Source organism: Oreochromis niloticus, linkage group LG14 (genome assembly GCF_001858045.2).
Source record: "Oreochromis niloticus isolate F11D_XX linkage group LG14, O_niloticus_UMD_NMBU, whole genome shotgun sequence".
Taxonomy (NCBI): domain Eukaryota; kingdom Metazoa; phylum Chordata; class Actinopteri; order Cichliformes; family Cichlidae; genus Oreochromis; species Oreochromis niloticus.
In genome coordinates this window covers 40,045,898-40,064,349 of record NC_031979.2, presented here as the reverse complement: position 1 = coordinate 40,064,349, position 18,452 = coordinate 40,045,898, and the positions used below count along the sequence as shown (strand labels likewise).

Sequence of the window (18,452 nt, the reverse complement as noted above, 5' to 3'; positions counted from 1 at the left end):
GGACATGGAATGTCACCTCTCTGGTGGGGAAGGAGCCTGAGTTAGTCCGTGAGGTTGAGCGGTACCGGCTAGATATAGTCAGGCTCACCTTAACGCATGGCTTGGGCTCTGGAACCAATCTGCTGGAGAGGGGCTGGACTCTGTCTCAGTCTGGAGTTGCCCCTGGTGAGAGGCGGCGGGCTGGGGTGGGTATCCTGGTATCCCCTCGGCTTGTTGCCTGTATGCTGGGGTTTCTCCCAGTTGAAGAGAGGGTTTGTTCCCTGCGCCTCCAGGTCTGGGAATGGGTCCTGACCATCATCTGCGCTTATCTGCCAAGTGGGGGTTCAGAGTACCCAGCCTTCTTGGAATCCCTGGGTGGGGTACTGGAGGGTGCTGAAGAAAGTCCTATCGCCTTGGTTAGCCTGTGGGACTTCAGAGGCAGCTGATAGGTACCGACAGGCCAAGCAGAACGCAGCACGGGCAGTGGCTGAAGCAAAAACTTGGGTGTGGGAGGAGTTCGGAGAGGCCATGGAAAAAGACTTACGGACTGCCTCGAAGAGATTCTGGCAAACCGTCAGGTGACTCAGGAGGGGAAAGCGGTGTTCTACCTGCACTGTGTATAGTGTGGGTGGAGCGCTGCTGACTTCAACCTAGAAAATTGTCGGGCGGTGGAAGGAATACTTCGAGGACCTCCTTAATCCCACTGGCACGTCTTCCATGGAGGAAGCAGAGGTGGAGAGGAAGAGGATGAGGGGCGAGGTCACTTAGGCAGTTAAACAACTCTTTGATGCCAGAGCCCCTGGGGTGAATGAGGTCCACCCTGAGTTCCTGAAGGCTCTGGATATTTTTGGGCTGTCTTGGTTAACATGCCTCTACAATGTTGCATGGAGATCAGAGGCAGTATCCCTAGATTGGCAGACCGGGGTGTTGGTTCCCATCTTTAAGAAAGGGGACCGGATGGTGTGTTCCAACTAGAGGGGAATCACACTCCTCAGCCTCCCTGGGAAGGTCTATGCCAGGGTGCTCGAGAAGAGAGTAGAACCTCGGATACAGGAGGAACAATTTGGTTTTCATCCTTGTCGTGGAACACTGGATGAGCTCTTCATCCTCTCAAGGATACTTGAGGGTGTATGGGAGTTTGCCCAAAACCACTCTACATGTGTTTTGTGGACTTGGAGAAGGCATTCAACCGTGTCCCTCAGGGGGTCCTGTGGAGGGTGTTTCAGGACAAGATGGGCTCCGCCAGGGCTGCCTTTTGTCACAGATTCTGTTCATAATTTTTCACATAATTTCTAGGCATAGCCAAGTGGCGGAAGGCTTTCACTTGGATGGTCTCAGAATCTCATCTCTGCTTTTCACGGATGAAGTGGTTCTGTTTGCTTCATCGGGTGATGGCCTCCAGCTCACCTTGGAATGGTTTGCAGCCAAGTGTGAAGCGGGGGGAATGAGAATCAGCAACTCCAAATCTGAGGCCATGATCCTAAACTGGAAAAGGGTGGAGTGCCCACTCTGGATCAGGGACTAGTTCTTGCCCCAAGTGGAGGAGTTTAAGTATCTCTGGGTCTTGTTCATGAGTGATGGGAGAAGGGAGTCTGAGATTGACAGACAGATTGGTTTACCGGTCTGTTATGGTGAAGAGAGAGCTGAGTGTAAAAGCAAAGCTGTCAATTTACCGGTCAATCTACATCCCTACTCTCACCTATGGTCACGAGCTGTGGGCAGTGACCAAAAGAGCGAGATTGCGGATACAAGCGGTGGAAATGGGCTTCCTGCAAAGGGTGGCTGGCCTCTCCCTTAGAAATAGGGTGAGAAGTCCGGCCATCTGGGAGGGGATCAGAGTAGAGCCGCTGCTCCTCCACATCAAAAGGAGCCAGTTGAGGTGGTTCGGGGATTTGACAAGGATGCCTCCTGGGCGCCTCCTGGGTGAGGTGTTCCGAGTATGTCCCACCGGGAGGAGATCCCGGGGCAGACCCAGGACACGCTGGACAGATTGTATCTCTCGGCTGGCCTAGGAACGACTTGGTGTTCGCCTGGACAATCTGGAGGAGATGGCTGGGGAGAGGGGGGGTCTGGGCTTCTCTGCTTGGGCTGCTGCCCCCACAACGGCCCCAGATAAGCCGAAGAAGATGGATGGATGGATGGATGGATGGATGGATGGATGGATGGATGGAATACCTTAAGCAAATAAATCTCTCTTTTAGAACTCATTGTAGACAGACTACAGTCCAGTCTGAAATCCTTGATGCGAAAACATCTATGGGAGACGTTTCTGGAGCATGGGAAAGGTGGCGTTTCTTCTGATTTCATCGCTGAGATGGGTCGGATTTTCAGGACACTCCACTAGGCTCAAAACCGGTTTCATAACAACTAGGAGTCACTGTCTAGCTAGATGGAGCACAGAGAGGAATTCAGAGGAATTAATACGGTGGAGCAGATTGTCAAACAGCGAGAATGGCTGCTAGGAAGGTTCCCTGGGGTGGCCAGTAGCATTGGGTCTGTCTGCCAGAGCATGTCTTTTAGGGCTGGAAGTTTGGGATTATTGGACTTCCTGGAAGAGATTCAATGAAGATGGGCTGAGATTTTGGTCTGATGAGCTGAGGGACCAAAGGTTCATGATGAGCCTGCTAGATGGGTAAACAGGATTCCTTGCTCTTATAGGAAACACCGTTAGAGTCGTTTAACGTTTGTTGAGTGTTTGCACAAAAATGGGAACAACAGGTATCTCCAAAGATCCTCAGGATTTTCTATACAGGCGCTGTGGAGAGCATCCTCGCACAGAACATCACATCGTGGTTTGGGAACAGCTGTGTTAAGGACCAAAAAGCTCTCCAGAGAGTGATCTGTACAGCAGAACGCTGCTGCAGGATTGCTCTCCCCCCGCTTCAGGAAACCTACACCAGGAGATGCTGGACTAGAGCAGCGTAGATACTGAAGGACCTGTCCCATCCTGGCAACAAACTCTTCCAACTTCTGCAATCCGGTAGAAGGTTCCGCATCATCCAGGCAAGGACAGAGAGACTCACGAGGAGCTTCTATCCCCAAGCCATCCGGGCCCTAAACACACACACCCGCCCTCTCACATCATCTATGATTGACTGAGACAGGATTCTCTTCCAGACACTCTAAACCCAGGCACAATGTGCATTTCAAATTCCTTTAATTTTAAATATGCTTATATTGTCTATTCTGTAAAATAGTCAGATTGCCTATTCTTATTTAATTCACTTGATGTACAGAATTCACCTGCTTGCTGCTGCTACTGCACATTCACCTAATGTATATACTATATATATAATGTTCTTCCTCTAACCCCCCCCCCCTTGCACATGTCGAGGAGCGTGTCAGGTTACATTTCACTGTGTGTTATACTTGTATAACTATGCATGTGACAAATAAAGAACCTTGAACCTATTAGTGCTAGTGGTGTGTCTAGACCGGAAGGAGAGTGTAGGTGTTGTCCTGCTCCTGAATTTCAGATAAATTATCTCCAATTAACTTATGCATATGCAGAAAGATTAGGCTCACAATCTATCTCTGTGTTTAAACCATATTTAGTATCAGTGTTAAGGGTTTGTTGCACTGCAGTGCAAGAAGTTCTTCCACTTCTTCTGTATTTCATGCATACTATACTACTTGAATAACAACTTGAACACCATTCTTTGACAACACTATTCTCTCCAGTGAATAAATAGCAGGTCAAAATAATTTACAATGACTTTAGTGATAAATCCATTAGCTTTTATAATAAATGTGATACTTTAACTTCATCTTTACTCATTACTCATCAATCTCCAATAGGCATTCACCAAGCATTAACCCAGGCTTAATAATATTCTTTTGATTGGACTTGTCCATGATATATTACTAATGATTTGTCACCAAGTGATCATTAATAATTAATTTCATGGTGGAGTCAGCTCAGTCTACCCCTGACATGAAAAGTTAAAAGAAGCAGAATGGGTGTGTCTGCTCAGCCGGGTGGGATCAGTGTTGCTCGTCCATTGTCAGGAAGAGTCGTATGCTGACTGTAATGAAGTGATGCAGAGGATCGTGATGAACGGCACACGGATTTCAGACTTCACACTTGGAGCATACTTTGACACAGGTGTTTATAAATCCCTGTATTTCCTCATTGTTCTCACCGTTTATATTGTGATTCTTTGTGCCAATGTCCTGCTGATTGTGGTTATCTGTGTAAACAGAAGCTTACATGAACCTATGTACATGTTTCTGTGCAGCCTGTTTGTGAATGAGCTGTATGGTAGTACAGGGCTGTTTCCGTTCCTCCTGCTTCAGATCCTCTCTGATGTTCACACTGTTTCTGCTCCGCTGTGCTTCCTGCAGATCTTCTGTGTGTACACATATGCCAGTGTTGAATTTTTCAACCTGGCTGTCATGTCCTTTGACAGATACCTCGCCATCTGTTGTCCTCTACAATATCGCACACGTATGACGGATAACAAAGTTGCCATGCTCACTGCTCTAGCGTGGTTCTATTCTTTTCTTGTAAATGCTTCCATACTGTCCTCTCTGACTGTCTCTCTGCAGCTTTGCAGGGGCATCATTAACAAACTGTACTGTGACAATTATTACATTATCAAACTGGCCTGCTCTGACACTACAATCAGTAGTGACTTTGGACGTGTTCACATGTTCACAGTAATCTTTGGTCTCATCCTTTTAATCCTGTACTCCTACATGAGGATCTTTAAAGTCTGCTTTTATGGATCCAAACAGACGCGACAGAAAGCCATCAGCACCTGCACGCCTCACCTCGCTTCTCTGTTCAACTTTTCATGCGGTGCTTTTTTTGGGATAGTTCAGAGCAGCTTGAACATGAATACTTTACCAACCATGTTTCGTATTTTTTTGTCACTATACTATCTTACATGCCAACCACTCGTTAACCCTTTACTGTATGGACTCAAAATGTCTCAAATACGCATGTTATATAAAAGTTTGCTCTTCTGGAAAAAATGAAAGATGAGTCCAAGAATCAGCTTCAGACTACAGCTTTTCAAACACAGCACTAAAATGTTGCCCAAATCTAATTTGATTATGATTTTTCTGAATGCACCTCTGAGTATGTTTAAGCACTTTTGTTTGATTGTTTACCTTTACAGTTTTTCTTCGTACAGAAGTCTTCATACAGTCTGTGAATACATGCAGCATGTCTTTAAACAGAGCACATGGTTTGCTCCACTGTGACAGACAGATTAAATATAGCTCTCATTTCATTGCCAGAAAGGCCTTTGCTATATGTGTCTACTGATGTCATTAAATCTGGTTAGCTTTCTTGGCAGTTTCTTTGTATTTGATCCACAAAATGTGTCCAAATAGTACATACATTTGTTTGACAGTTGTTCTGATGGATGCAAACTATTCCTGGTAAAGTGATTCCATCTGTCAGTTCCATGAAAACTTTATCCACAAATATATATATCAAACAAAAGCTACTAAAATACAACAGGAATTCATCAAATGAGAGTACACCTAACACAGGAACAGAGGCTTAACAGCACAGGGAACACAGGAGGGCAGGAAAATGGGAACTTTTCTCAATATAAATAATTAGCTAGATAAACAAATTACAAAAGGACAAGGAAATAAAACGGAATAAAATTATGAACATAAGTCAAAATGACCTGAACAAAGAACAAACTAAGCAGTTTTATTTGTATACTGCCAAATCATGACAGTCACACTATATTGTAAAGACCCCGATAATCAAACAACTCCCTTTGAGCAAAACCTTGGTGACAGCTGGAAGGAAAAACTCCCTTTTAGCAGGAAGAAATATCTGGCAGAACCAGGATCAGCTTTAGCAAAAAGAAAAGTTTGAAGTCTAATCTTAAAAGTAGAGATAGTGTCTGTCTCCTGAATCCAAACTGGAAGCTGGTTCCACAGAAGAGGGGCCTGAAAACTGAAGGCTCTGCCTCCCATTCTACTTTTAAATACTCTAGGAACAACAAGTAGGCCTGCAGTGTGAGAGCGAAGTGCTCTAATGGGGTGATATGGTACTACAAGGTCATTAAGATAAGATGGGGCCTGATTATTTAAGACCTTGTATGTGAGGAGCAGGATTTTGAGACAGGATATTTCTAATTTTAGAGATGTTGCACAAATGGAAGAAAGCAGCCCTACATATTTGTTTAACATGTGCATTGAAGGACATATCTTGGTCAAAAATGACTCCAAGTCAGTACAGTACAGTACAGTGGGTACGGAAAGTATTCAGACCCCCTTAATTTTTTTCATTTTTTGTTATATTGCAGCCATTTGCTAAAATCATCTAAGTTTATTTTTCTTTCCTCATTAATGTACACACAGCACCCCGTATTAGCAGAAAAACACAGAAATGTTGACATTTCTGCAGATTTATTGAAAAAGAAAAACTGAAATATCACCTGGTCCTAAGTGTTCAGACCCTTTGCTCAGTATTTAGTAGAAGCACCCTTTTGAAATAATACAGCCTTGAGTCTTTTGGGGAAAGAGGCACGTCAAAGTTTTTCCCACCTAGATTTGGGGATCCTCTGCCAATCCTCCTTCCAGATCATCTCCAGTTCTCTCAGGTTGGATGGTAAACATTGGTGGACAGCCATTTTAGGTCTCTCCAGAGAAGCTGAATTGGGTTTAAGTCAGGGCTCTGGTTGGGGTATTCAAGAACAGTCACTGAGTTGTTGTGAAGCCACTCCTTCGTTATTTTAGCCGTGGGTCATTGTCTTGTTGGAAGGTAAGTGTAGTGCCCAGTCTGAGGTCCTGAGCACTTTGGAGAAGGTTTTCATCCAGGATCTCCCTGTACTTGGCCTATTCATCTTTCCCTCGATTGCAACCAGTCATCCTCTCCATGCAGCTGATGATCTAATGATCAGAAGAAATGGACAGCACCTGAGCTAAATATTAGAGTGTTACAGCAAAGGGTCTGAATACTTAGGACTAGGTGATATTTCAGTTTTTCTTTTTTAATAAATCTGCACAAATGTCAACAATTCTGTGTTTTTCTGCCAATATTGTCACGGACCCGGCTCTGGAGGACTCGGGGGTCCATGAGCAGTTTTGACTGTTGGTATTATAATAATAATAATAATTATTATTATTATTATTATTATTATTATTATTATTATTATTAGGGGATGTGTCTTTCTGCACTATGCTGTGTTATTCTGTGTTCCACTTATTATATGTATAGGCTGGATGTGGGTGTGTACATGTGTGTCTGCGGGTGTGGCTGGAGGATGGAGAACGGCCACATGCAGGCCTGATGGGTGTGGCCCTGCAGGTGGACTGGCCACACCTGAAGTTCCTGCCACACACCTGTTTGTGATCAGGGCTCGTCGGGGGAGCTACTTAGGAGAGTGTTGGAGCTCCCACCGGCGCGGGATCATTGCGTTGTCATCCCAAGTTAGTGTGTGTGAGTGTAAGTCAGTTCGTGTATGCCGCGGGGGTCAGTGTTGACGGCTGTTGACGGCTGTTTCTGTGGTTTTCCTGCAGGAGGAAAAGTGGACCAGAAAGGCAGCACGCACGGGGTGTACGGAAACACGACAGCGGGGAGCACGAGCACAAACGTCGGAGGGGAGCACACACACGGGAGTCAAGGGAGCGACGGGGAGTTATTGTGTTTACAACCTTCACTGTAAATAAAGTGCACTGTTTGCATCGCAGAACCATGCGTTTTGGGTCCTCATTCCCCCATATCCCCACGGTCTGCCAGCCAGACCGTGACAAATATGGGGTGCTGTGTGTACATTAATGAGGAAAAAAATTAACTTAGATGATTTTAGAAAATGGCTGCAATATAACAAAGACTGAAAAATTTAAGGGGGTCTGAATACTTTCTGTACCCACTGTGATGTTATCCAGATTAAGGATATAGTTAGACACCATGTTTCTAAGATTCTTAGAGCTGGGTACAATAACCTCAGTTTTCTCTTAATTTAGAAGCAGAAAATTGAGCTCATTCTGGTCTTTATGGCTACGTTCACACTGCAGGCGAAAGTGCATCAAATCCGATTTTTTTGACCCTATGCGACCCATATCCGATCATGGTATGACAGTGTGAACGGCACAAATCCGATATTTTCAAATAGAATAGAATAGAATAGAATTCAACTTTATTGTCATTGCACATGTCACAGGTACAGGGCAACGAAATGCAGTTTGCATCCATCCAGAAGTGCTTTAGCCGTGATATAGATATATTACAATATATATTAGCAATAATATAGATATGTAAGTATATTACAGAAATGGGTCTATTATGGTATGTTATAATGTACACGGTATGAAGTATGTTATGAATATGCTATAACTATAACTATAAGTCCCTTCAACACCATTCTTCCCTCGGTTCTGAAGGACAAGCTGGAGAACTCTGGAGTGGACCATCACCTCACTACCTGGATTTTGGACTACCTCACCGACCGACCACAGTATGTGAGGACTCAGGGCTGTGTGTCGGACAGGGTCGTCTGCAGTACGGGGCCCCACAGGGAACGGTTCTGGCTCCGTTCCTCTTCACCATCTACACTGCAGACTTCTCCCACAACTCCACCCAGTGCTTCCTGCAGAAGTTCTCTGATGACTCTGCAATAGTCGGCCTCATCACTGATGGGGACGACAAGGAGTACAGAGGACTGACTCAGGACTTTGTGGACTGGTGCCAGCTGAACTACCTCCAGATCAATGCCAGTAAAACCAAGGAGTTGGTGGTAGACTTCCGCAGGCACAAACATCCTCCACTGCAACCACTGAACATCCAAGGTATGGACATCAAGGCTGTGGACAGCTACAGGTACCTTGGTGTTCATCTGAACAACAAACTGGACTGGACTCATAACTCAGACGCCCTCTACAGGAAAGGGCAGAGCAGGCTGTACCTGCTGCGGAGACTCAGGTCGTTTGGAGTGGAGGGCCCACTCCTGAAGACCTTCTATGACTCTGTGGTGGCCTCAGCCATTTTTTATGGTGTGGTCTGCTGGGGAGGCAGCATCTCTGCTGGGGACAGGAAGAGACTGAACTGGCTGATCCGAAGGGCCAGCTCTGTTCTGGGAGGCCCTCTGGACCCAGTGGAGGTGGTGAGTGACAGGAGAATGGTGGCTAAGCTGTCATCCCTGTTGGACAACATCTCCCACCCCATGCAGGAGACTCTGACAGCACTGAGCAGCTCCTTCAGTGGCTGCGGCACCCACGGTGTGGGACGGAGAGATTTCGCAGGTCTTTCCTCCCCACTGCTGTCAGACTCCACAATAAAGACTTTTGCAGCTGATCAAACACACAAACCCACACATGTGCAATAAGACTGCTATATGTGCAATTCTTCTTCTGACGAAGTTGTGTTTTTGTATTTTCCTACTCAGTTGTATATAGTATTTGTATTTCTATTTTATTCTATTGTATATATTATTCTATTCTATTTTATTCTATTGTACATAGTATTTTATTTTATTTTATTTTATTTTATTTTATTGCATTCCAGTGTTTTCTAATTTCTGCTACATAACTTTGCACTTTTGCTGTAACAAAACAAATTTCCCACCTGTGGGACTAATAAAGGCCATCTTATCTTATCTTATCTTATCTTATGTACAGGCTATGAACAGGATATAAATATGAAATAAAAAACTATACAGAAATATGAGATATACAGTTATACAGAAATGTGAACTATGCAAGTTATAAACAGTTGTAGGATTAAAAATTATTGTATGTACAGAATGATTATTTACACAGAACTATACAGTAGTGCAGTTAAGATAAGTGAGATATGTGGATAATTTCTACAGAGGCTATATAAAGTGCTGGTGGTTGTGAGTGGTGGTTCAGTCCATGTTATTATTGGGTGTTTGAGGGTACGGTTGTCCATTGTGTGTGTGTGTGTGTGTGTAGGTGGTTGTGGGTGTGTGTATGTTCAGTCCATGTGTTAACGTGGGTCAGATGTCAGGAGGCAGAGTTCAGGGGTCTGACAGCTGTGGGGAAGAAGCTGTTCCGGTACCTGGTGGTCTTAGTCCGGAGGCTCCTGTAGCGCCTCCCAGAGGGCAGGAGGGTGAAGAGTCCATGTGATGGGTGACTGGGGTCTTTGATGATTTTCCCAGCCCTTTTCAGACACCGCTTCCTGTAGATGTCCTTTATGGCAGGAAGTGGTGCTCCGGCGATGCGCTGGGCAGTTTTCACGACCCTCTGCCACGCCTTCCAGTCCGAGGCAGAGCAGTTCCCGTACCAGACTGTTATACAGTTGGTCAGGATGCTCTCAATGGTGCAGCGGTAGAAGTTCACCAGGATGTCTGAGGACAGGTGGTTCTTCCTCAGAGTCCTCAAGAAGAAGAGGCGCTGGTGAGCCTTCTTGACCAGCTTGGAGCAGTTGGTCGTCCAGATGAGATCCTCAGAGATGTGGACACCCAGGAACTTGAAGCTGCTCACACGCTCCACAGCCGTCCCCTTAATGTGGATGGGTGGTGGTGTTCATTGTGATTGTTGATGAGCAGCGGTTATCCAGCCGGACATGTTGGGGGCGGTTGGTCAGGAAGTCCAGTAACCATTTGCAGATGAGGGAACTGATGCCCAGGTCTGTCAGTTTCCTGATGAGTTGTGAGGGGTGGATTGTATTGAATGCTGAACTGAAGTCTATAAACAGCATTCTGGCATAGGTGTTGTTGTTGTCCAGGTGTGAGAGGACAGAGTGCAGTGCGATGGAGACTGCATCCTCTGTGCTCCTGTTCTGGCGGTATGCGAATTGGTGGGGGTCCAGGGTGGGGGGGAGACAGGATTTGAAGTGTGCTAGGACCAGCTGCTCTAAGCACTTAGTGATGATGGGGGTGAGTGCTACTGGGCGGTAGTCATTGAGGCTAGATGGGTTGGAGTTTTTGGGTATCGGGAGGATGGAGGTGGATTTGAAGCAGGCCGGTACCACAGCGTGGGCCAAGGACAGGTTGAATATGTCTGTGAGCACTCCTGCAAGCTCCCCCAGAACACGCTCCGAGAACACGCCCGGGGATGCCATCAGGACCTGCAGCCTTGTGGACATTGATCCTGCTCAGCACCGCTCCTACATCGGTGGGGGAGAGAGTCAGAGGTTGGTGGTCTGATGTCGTGTCTGTCTTGGTTGTGGTTGTGGGGTTCCCTCGCTCAAAACAAGCATAAAAGTTGTTGAGCTCATTGAGGAAGGAGACATCAGAGGATGCGGGGGAGGGTTTGGTGGTCCTGTAGTCTGTAATGGTCTGGAGTCCTTGCCACATGCGACGGGGGTTGGAGTTGGAGAAGTGTTCTTCTACCCTCTTTTTGTAATGGTGTTTGGCTTTTTTGATGCCCTTCTTTAGATTAGCCCTGGCTGTACTGTAGGCGTGCGCATCTCCTGACCTAAAGGCGGTGTTGCGGGCCTTCAGGAGGAGACGAACATCCCGGTTCATCCAAGGCTTCTGGTTGGGGTACATGGTGATCCGTTTCTGGGTGGTGACACTGTCTGTGGTTTCGGAGATGTAATCCAGTACAGATGAGGCGTACTGGTCCAGGTCTGTGTGGGTGAACATATTCCAGTCTGTGTTTTTAAATCTGTCCTGGAGCACTGCGTCTGTCCCCTCTGGCCACACTTTAATTGTCCTCACAGCAGGTTTCACACGTTGGATGAGTGGTGAATACCTAGGTGTGAGGAACAGGGAGAGATGGTCCGATTGTCCAATGTGGGGGAGGGGTGTTGCTTTGTAGGCTCCAGCCAAGTTGGAATAAACATGGTCTAAAGTCTTGTCTCCTCTGGTGTGGCAGGAGACATGTTGGTGGAATCTGGGGAGGACTGTCTTTAAGTTGGTGTGGTTGAAGTCGCCAGCAACAATAAAAGCAGCCTCGGGGTGTTTATTCTGGTGTTTGTTAATGGCTGCAGAAAGTTCTTTCATGGCCAACCTAGCATTAGCGTCGGGGGGGATATATACTGCAGTGAGTATGATCGAAGTGAGCTCTCTGGGGAGATAATAAGGTCTGCATTTGACCATTAAAAACTCTGCATTAGATGAGCAGTGACTCTCAGTAGTAGTGGAGTTCATGCACCAAGCATTGTTAATATAAATGCACAAACCTCCACCTCTGGTCTTGCCGGAGTCATCTGCTAGCCTGTCGGCTCGGTGTGTGTGGCGTCCTGCTAACTCGATAGCATTGTCCGGGCAGCTGTTGTTCAACCATGTTTCGGTGAAAAACATGACATTTGAGTCCATAATCCGTCTGTTGTTAGTGATGGAGAGCCGTATCTCATCCATTTTGTTTGCCAGAGAACGGACATTGGCGAGGAAAATACTGGGTAAAGGCAACCAGTGTGGTGTTAGCTTTAGCTTAGCCCGTAGCCCTCCGCGCCTACCTCGCCTTTGTTTACGTTCTCGGCGCCGTCTGCGTGCAGTTCCGCCCGGCCGGGGAGAGTGGGCAGCCTCCGGTGTTCTGAAGATCTCTGGGATGAGTCGGAGATCGGCGATAAAACTGTTGGAGTTATGAGTCCAGATCTCCAGAAGCTCTTGTCTGCTGTAGGTCAGCAACGCACAGCAATTCTGGATGAATAATCCGGTTAAAAGTAGATAAAAAACCGCTAAATAGCAGATCTGGGTCACTTTCGTATGTGGTACTGAATCCGATACATATCCGATGTTTTAGAAAGTGACTGCTGTTTGAACGGTCATGTCGCATTAAATCCGTCTTTTACGTCACTGACACAAGACAGATGGCAATTATCAGCGCCGGAGAAGCGCCCGAGAAGACATCGCGAACGATTCCTGGCCATCCAGTGTAGATGTTAGTGAAACTGTTGGGAAGACAACGTGAACATTTTATTTGTACTGTATAATCTGCAGATTCTGACAGAAATCTGCAACTATCCTTTGAAGCACCGCTCCTCTAAAACAGCAATAAGGATCATTATTAGGTTATTTACATTATTATGTAAATAACAAAATAACTTAAAGCAAAAATTGGGAAACGTAAAGTCCGAAGTCTTTATATTAAGGGCCATCAGTCAAACAATACAGGGAGTGCAGAATTATTAGGCAAGTTGTATTTCTGAGGAATAATTTTATTATTGAACAACAACCATGTTCTCAATGAACCCAAAAAACTCATTAATATCAAAGCTGAATGTTTTTGGAAGTAGTTTTGAGTTTGTTTTTAGTTTTAGCTATTTTAAGGGGATATCTGTGTGTACAGGTGACTATTACTGTGCATAATTATTAGGCAACTTAACAAAAAACAAATATATACCCATTTCAATTATTTATTTTTACCAGTGAAACCAATATAACATCTCCACATTGACAAATATACATTTCTGACATTCAAAAACAAAACAAAAACAAATCAGCAACCAATATAGCCACCTTTCTTTGCAAGGACACTCAAAAGCCTGCCATCCATGGATTCTGTCAGTGTTTTGATCTGTTCACCATCAACATTGCGTGCAGCAGCAACCACAGCCTCCCAGACACTGTTCAGAGAGGTGTACTGTTTTCCCTCCTTGTAAATCTCACATTTGATGATGGACCACAGGTTCTCAATGGGGTTCAGATCAGGTGAACAAGGAGGCCATGTCATTAGTTTTTCTTCTTTTATACCCTTTCTTGCCAGCCACGCTGTGGAGTACTTGGACGCGTGTGATGGAGCATTGTCCTGCATGAAAATCATGTTTTTCTTGAAGGATGCAGACTTCTTCCTGTACCACTGCTTGAAGAAGGTGTCTTCCAGAAACTGGCAGTAGGACTGGGAGTTGAGCTTGACTCCATCCTCAACCCGAAAAGGCTCCACAAGCTCCTCTTTGATGATACCAGCCCAAACCAGTACTCCACCTCCACCTTGCTGGCGTCTGAGTGGGACTGGAGCTCTCTGCCCTTTACCGATCCAGCCACGGGCCCATCCATCTGGCCCATCAAGACTCACTCTCATTTCATCAGTCCATAAAACCTTAGAAAAATCAGTCTTGAGATATTTCTTGGCCCAGTCTTGACGTTTCAGCTTGTGTGTCTTGTTCAGTGGTGGTCGTCTTTCAGCCTTTCTTACCTTGGCCATGTCTCTGAGTATTGCACACCTTGTGCTTTTGGGCACTCCAGTGATGTTGCAGCTCTGAAATATGGCCAAACTGGTGGCAAGTGGCATCTTGGCAGCTGCACGCTTGACTTTTCTCAGTTCATGGGCAGTTATTTTGCGCCTTGGTTTTTCCACACGCTTCTTGCGACCCTGTTGACTATTTTGAATGAAACGCTTGATTGTTCGATGATCACGCTTCAGAAGCTTTGCAATTTTAAGACTGCTGCATCCCTCTGCAAGATATCTCACTATTTCTGACTTTTCTGAGCCTGTCAAGTCCTTCTTTTGACCCATTTTGCCAAAGGAAAGGAAGTTGCCTAATAATTATGCACACCTGATATAGGGTGTTGATGTCATTAGACCACACCCCTTCTCATTACAGAGATGCACATCACCTAATATGCTTAATTGGTAGTAGGCTTTCGAGCCTATACAGCTTGGAGTAAGACAACATGCATGAAGAGGATGATGTGGACAAAATACTCATTTGCCTAATAATTCTGCACTCCCTGTATTGTTTGCTCTGGGTCTAAACAGAGCGCGTTGTGTGTGACGTCTTCTTTTGCGCATGCGGGCCGCTTTGAGCGTTCACACTAGAGCACGTTTGCTGTTGCATTTTATTTGTAGTGTGAACAAGCAGACAAAAAAATCGGATTTGATCAAAAAATCAGAATTGAGCATTAAGACCTGCAGTGTGAACGTAGCCAAAGTCTTCTAGAAATCTTCTAAATTAATCAGAAACCATTCCCTCTCCAGATTATTGGTTATCTGCTTTAAGGTGCATATTTGAGGCTTTCATTTGAGGGGGAGCCACAGTCAGTCGTATGCAGTGATGATGTAATAATTTTACAAAGATAATCTACCCGTGTGGGAGTAGAGTTTCGACACGTTCTCACTCCCAAAGCGTAACATACTACACTGTGTGACGCTTTTGGCCACCCAACACGTTCCACTGTTATGCGTTCAGAAACCGAAGGAAACACGAGACCCGTTTGGACTGAATTGACACGTACATTTATTTTACTTTCTCATCATGAATCGCTTTAGAAAACACAACCTAATACGATTAAGGTTGTGGTTAAGGTTAGGGATAAGGTTAGGGTTAGGGTTAGGGCTGGAATACATGGCTGGAATGTGTGTTAGCGTCATTCTATTGGATTCCTTCGACAGCCCGACATGTATCATAGGGATACGGAAGGTTACACTGCGTTCCCATGAGACGCCTCGGGATGTGAGAAATTGTCGGTATGTTACGTGCCGGTAATGAGAATGCCCTGAGAGTTTAGGTAGCTGCTTTGCATTGTGTTGGCAAATGGCATTGAAGGAGGTAAGTGTGGGGAAATTATATCCTTAAACTTAGTTACAGTGCTTTCAGAAAGACCTCAACTGTAATGAAATTTATTTCTGCTGTGTGACTTCATTTTAAATTTAGTTTTTAGAATCTAAGTTATTACAGATAGGCAAAGACTGGGAAAATTCACTTTCAGTTTCATACCAGTACACAGGAAAGGAAGAAAAAGTAAATTAGAGACATATAGAGATATATGTTTATTGCAGGAGTTATGTTCTAAGAGTAACCCGGGATAGGTGAAATCCGTGAAGAAACTAGCTTTATTTTTTACAATTATTATACATATTTTAAGGCTGTAAAACCCCTCACTACACACTTTATACAGTTTTCTCAGACAGGCATGAACATTTTCACATTTTTCTCTCTTGTTTAAACTCTCAAAGTTCAAACCTTTGTAGAAAAATAAGTCCAGTATTATAGAATAAAACCAAAGATCAAACCCTGTTTTCAGGTCCAGAACATGGGAATAGAGCAGCTGCCCGAGAATTCAACATTAATGAATCATGAATGAATCAATCGAACACAATGCGCTGTAAAAAAAAAAAAAAAAAAAAAAAAAAAGAAGAAGAAGAAGAAGAAGAAGAAAAAGCATGCAAAATTGCACAAAGGAAAGCTGCGAAACAGCGAAGCCGTGAAAGGTGAACCACGTTATAGCGAGGGACCACTGTACTACAAAAATAATAATCAAAAATACAAATATGAAAAACAAAAAAGCCAAACTACTACCTATGTACAAATGCTTAATACATCCAATAACATTTATATGTACATAAAGTGCGGTGGGAGTGATAATAATACACATGTATTGTTTTAAGCAGTGTTCATCCTGTGTGTGTATTCAGTCTGATTGAGCAGGCCTAAGACTGAAAAGTGTGAATTTTGTCTGACACCTTGTCATATCTCTATGATCCAGCAGCTTTGTCTAAACCACACAATTTGATGCTCTGGAACCCGAGTTAGGTAATCCTCAGTAAGATTACCAAAAGGCTATGGAGTACTTGGGCTGAGGGTCATAGACCTGTGCAGGTAACCATCATCAGGAACAGCTGTGGGCGTTTCTGTCTTTAAGAGGAGCTGAATCAGCCCTCAGCTCAGTTTGATTCATGTCCTGAATCTCTGCTGCTTCTCAGTTATCATCAGTATTGTTTATGACTTTCCTATTTGTGAACACACCACATTATTGTTGTATGTGTTGCAAATGCTTTACCTTCATAAATCTGAGAAAAAATAATTGCAGTTGCTTCGTCAACTGTTCTGTGAAATGATTTGTGTTAAAGCTGGAATGAGGACTAAATCAAACTCTACACAGGTTTTATATTTCACCCTCACTGCGTACTTTGACACCGGCCTTTTCAAATACTTATATTTCATTAGTGTCATGTCTCTGTATATGTTTACAGTTGATTCCAACGTCCTGCTGATTGTGGTTATCTGTGTGAACAGAAGCTTACATGAACCTATGTACATGTTTCTGTGCAGCCTGTTTGTGAATGAGCTGTATGGTAGTACAGGGCTGTTTCCGTTCCTCCTGCTTCAGATCCTCTCTGATGTTCACACTGTTTCTGCTCCTCTGTGCTTCCTGCAGGTTTATTGTTTGTGTGTCTATGGAAGTGTAGAATTCTTCATTTTAGGAGTCATGTCTTATCTTGCAATATGTTATCCTCTACAATATAACACACGAATGACATGCTGTAAGGTTGTGGTCATTACTGCCTTCATGTGGTTTTACAGCACACTTACTACTGCTGTTGTGATTTGTCTGAGTGCTTCTCTGCAGCTGTGTGGGAATATTATTCACCGGGTGTACTGTCACAATTCTATATTGAATCTGATCTGTTCTGACACTCCAGTCAACAATGTCCTTGGATATCTGTTTAGCCTGTTCCTGGGTCTCATGCTCTTAATCATTTACTCTTACATGAGGATCCTTAAAGTCTGTTTTTCTGGGTCCAAACAGACCCGACAGAAAGCCGTCAGCACCTGCGCGCCTCACCTCGCTTCTCTCATCAACTTCCATCCATCCATCCATCTTCATCCGCTTTATCCGAGGCCGGGTCGCGGGGGCAGCAGCCTAAGCAGAGAAGCCCAGACCTCCCTCTCCCCAGCCACCTCCTCCAGCTTATCCGGGGGAATACCAAGGCGTTCCCAGGCCAGCCGAGAGATATAATCTCTCCAGCGTGTCCTGGGTCTGCCCCGGGGCCTCCTCCCGGTGGGACATGCCCGGAACACCTCACCCAGGAGGCGCCCAGGAGGCATCCTTGTCAGATGCCCGAACCACCTCAACTGGCTCCTTTCGATGTGGAGGAGCAGCGGCTCTACTCTGAGCCCCTCCCGGATGGCCAAACTTCTCACCCTATCTCTAAGGGAGAGGCCAGCCACCCTTCGGAGGAAGCTCATTTCTGCCGCTTGTATCCGCGATCTCGTTCTTTCGGTCACTACCCACAGCTCGTGGCCATAGGTGAGGGTCGGGACGTAGATCGACCGGTAAATTGAGAGCTTCGCTTTTACACTCAGCTCCCTCTTCACCACGACGGACCGGTGCAGCGTCCACATCACTGCAGCTGCAGCACCAATCCGTCTGTCGATCTCCGGCTCCCTTCTCCCATCACTCGCGAACAAGACCCCGAGATACTTGAACTCCTCCACTTGGGGCAGGAACTCATCCCCGACCCGGAGTGGGCACTCCACCCTTTGCCGGCTGAGAACCATGGCCTCAGATTTGGAGGTGCTGATCCTCATTCCCGCTGCTTCACACTCGGCTGCGAACCGTTCCAGTGTGAGCTGGAGGCCTTCACCCGATGAAGCCAACAGAACCACATCATCCGCAAAAAGCAGAGATGAGATTCTGAGGCCACCGAAGTGAAAGCCCTCCGCCACTTGGCTGCACCTAGAATCCATCAACTTCTCTTTTGGTTATTTCTTTGATGTACTTCAGAGCTGGTTCGATATGAGTCGTGTGCCTAATATTTTTTGCATTTTCTTATCGTTGTACTATATTACATGCCAGCCGCTTTTCAACCCGTTAATATACAGTCTGAAAGTGTCCAAAATATGCAGTTTATGCAAGTCTTACTTATAA

General features: G+C 45.2%; 2 protein-coding genes across 2 annotated transcripts; both read left to right on the top strand.

The window, feature by feature from the left end:
- Window positions 1–4,032: 4,032 nt before the first annotated feature.
- Window positions 4,033–4,959, top strand: LOC100697300 (olfactory receptor 490-like). The gene has a single exon (XM_003457839.3). The coding sequence runs from the start codon at window positions 4,033–4,035 to the stop codon at window positions 4,957–4,959; it is 927 nt and encodes a 308-aa protein (XP_003457887.3).
- Window positions 4,960–16,655: 11,696 nt separating this feature from the next.
- On the top strand, window positions 16,656–18,452 carry LOC102078165 (olfactory receptor 10A6-like). Its single transcript, XM_005462758.2, has 2 exons — window positions 16,656–17,377; window positions 18,269–18,452. Exons 1-2 carry the CDS (start codon window positions 16,656–16,658, stop codon window positions 18,450–18,452), a joined length of 906 nt encoding a protein of 301 aa, XP_005462815.2.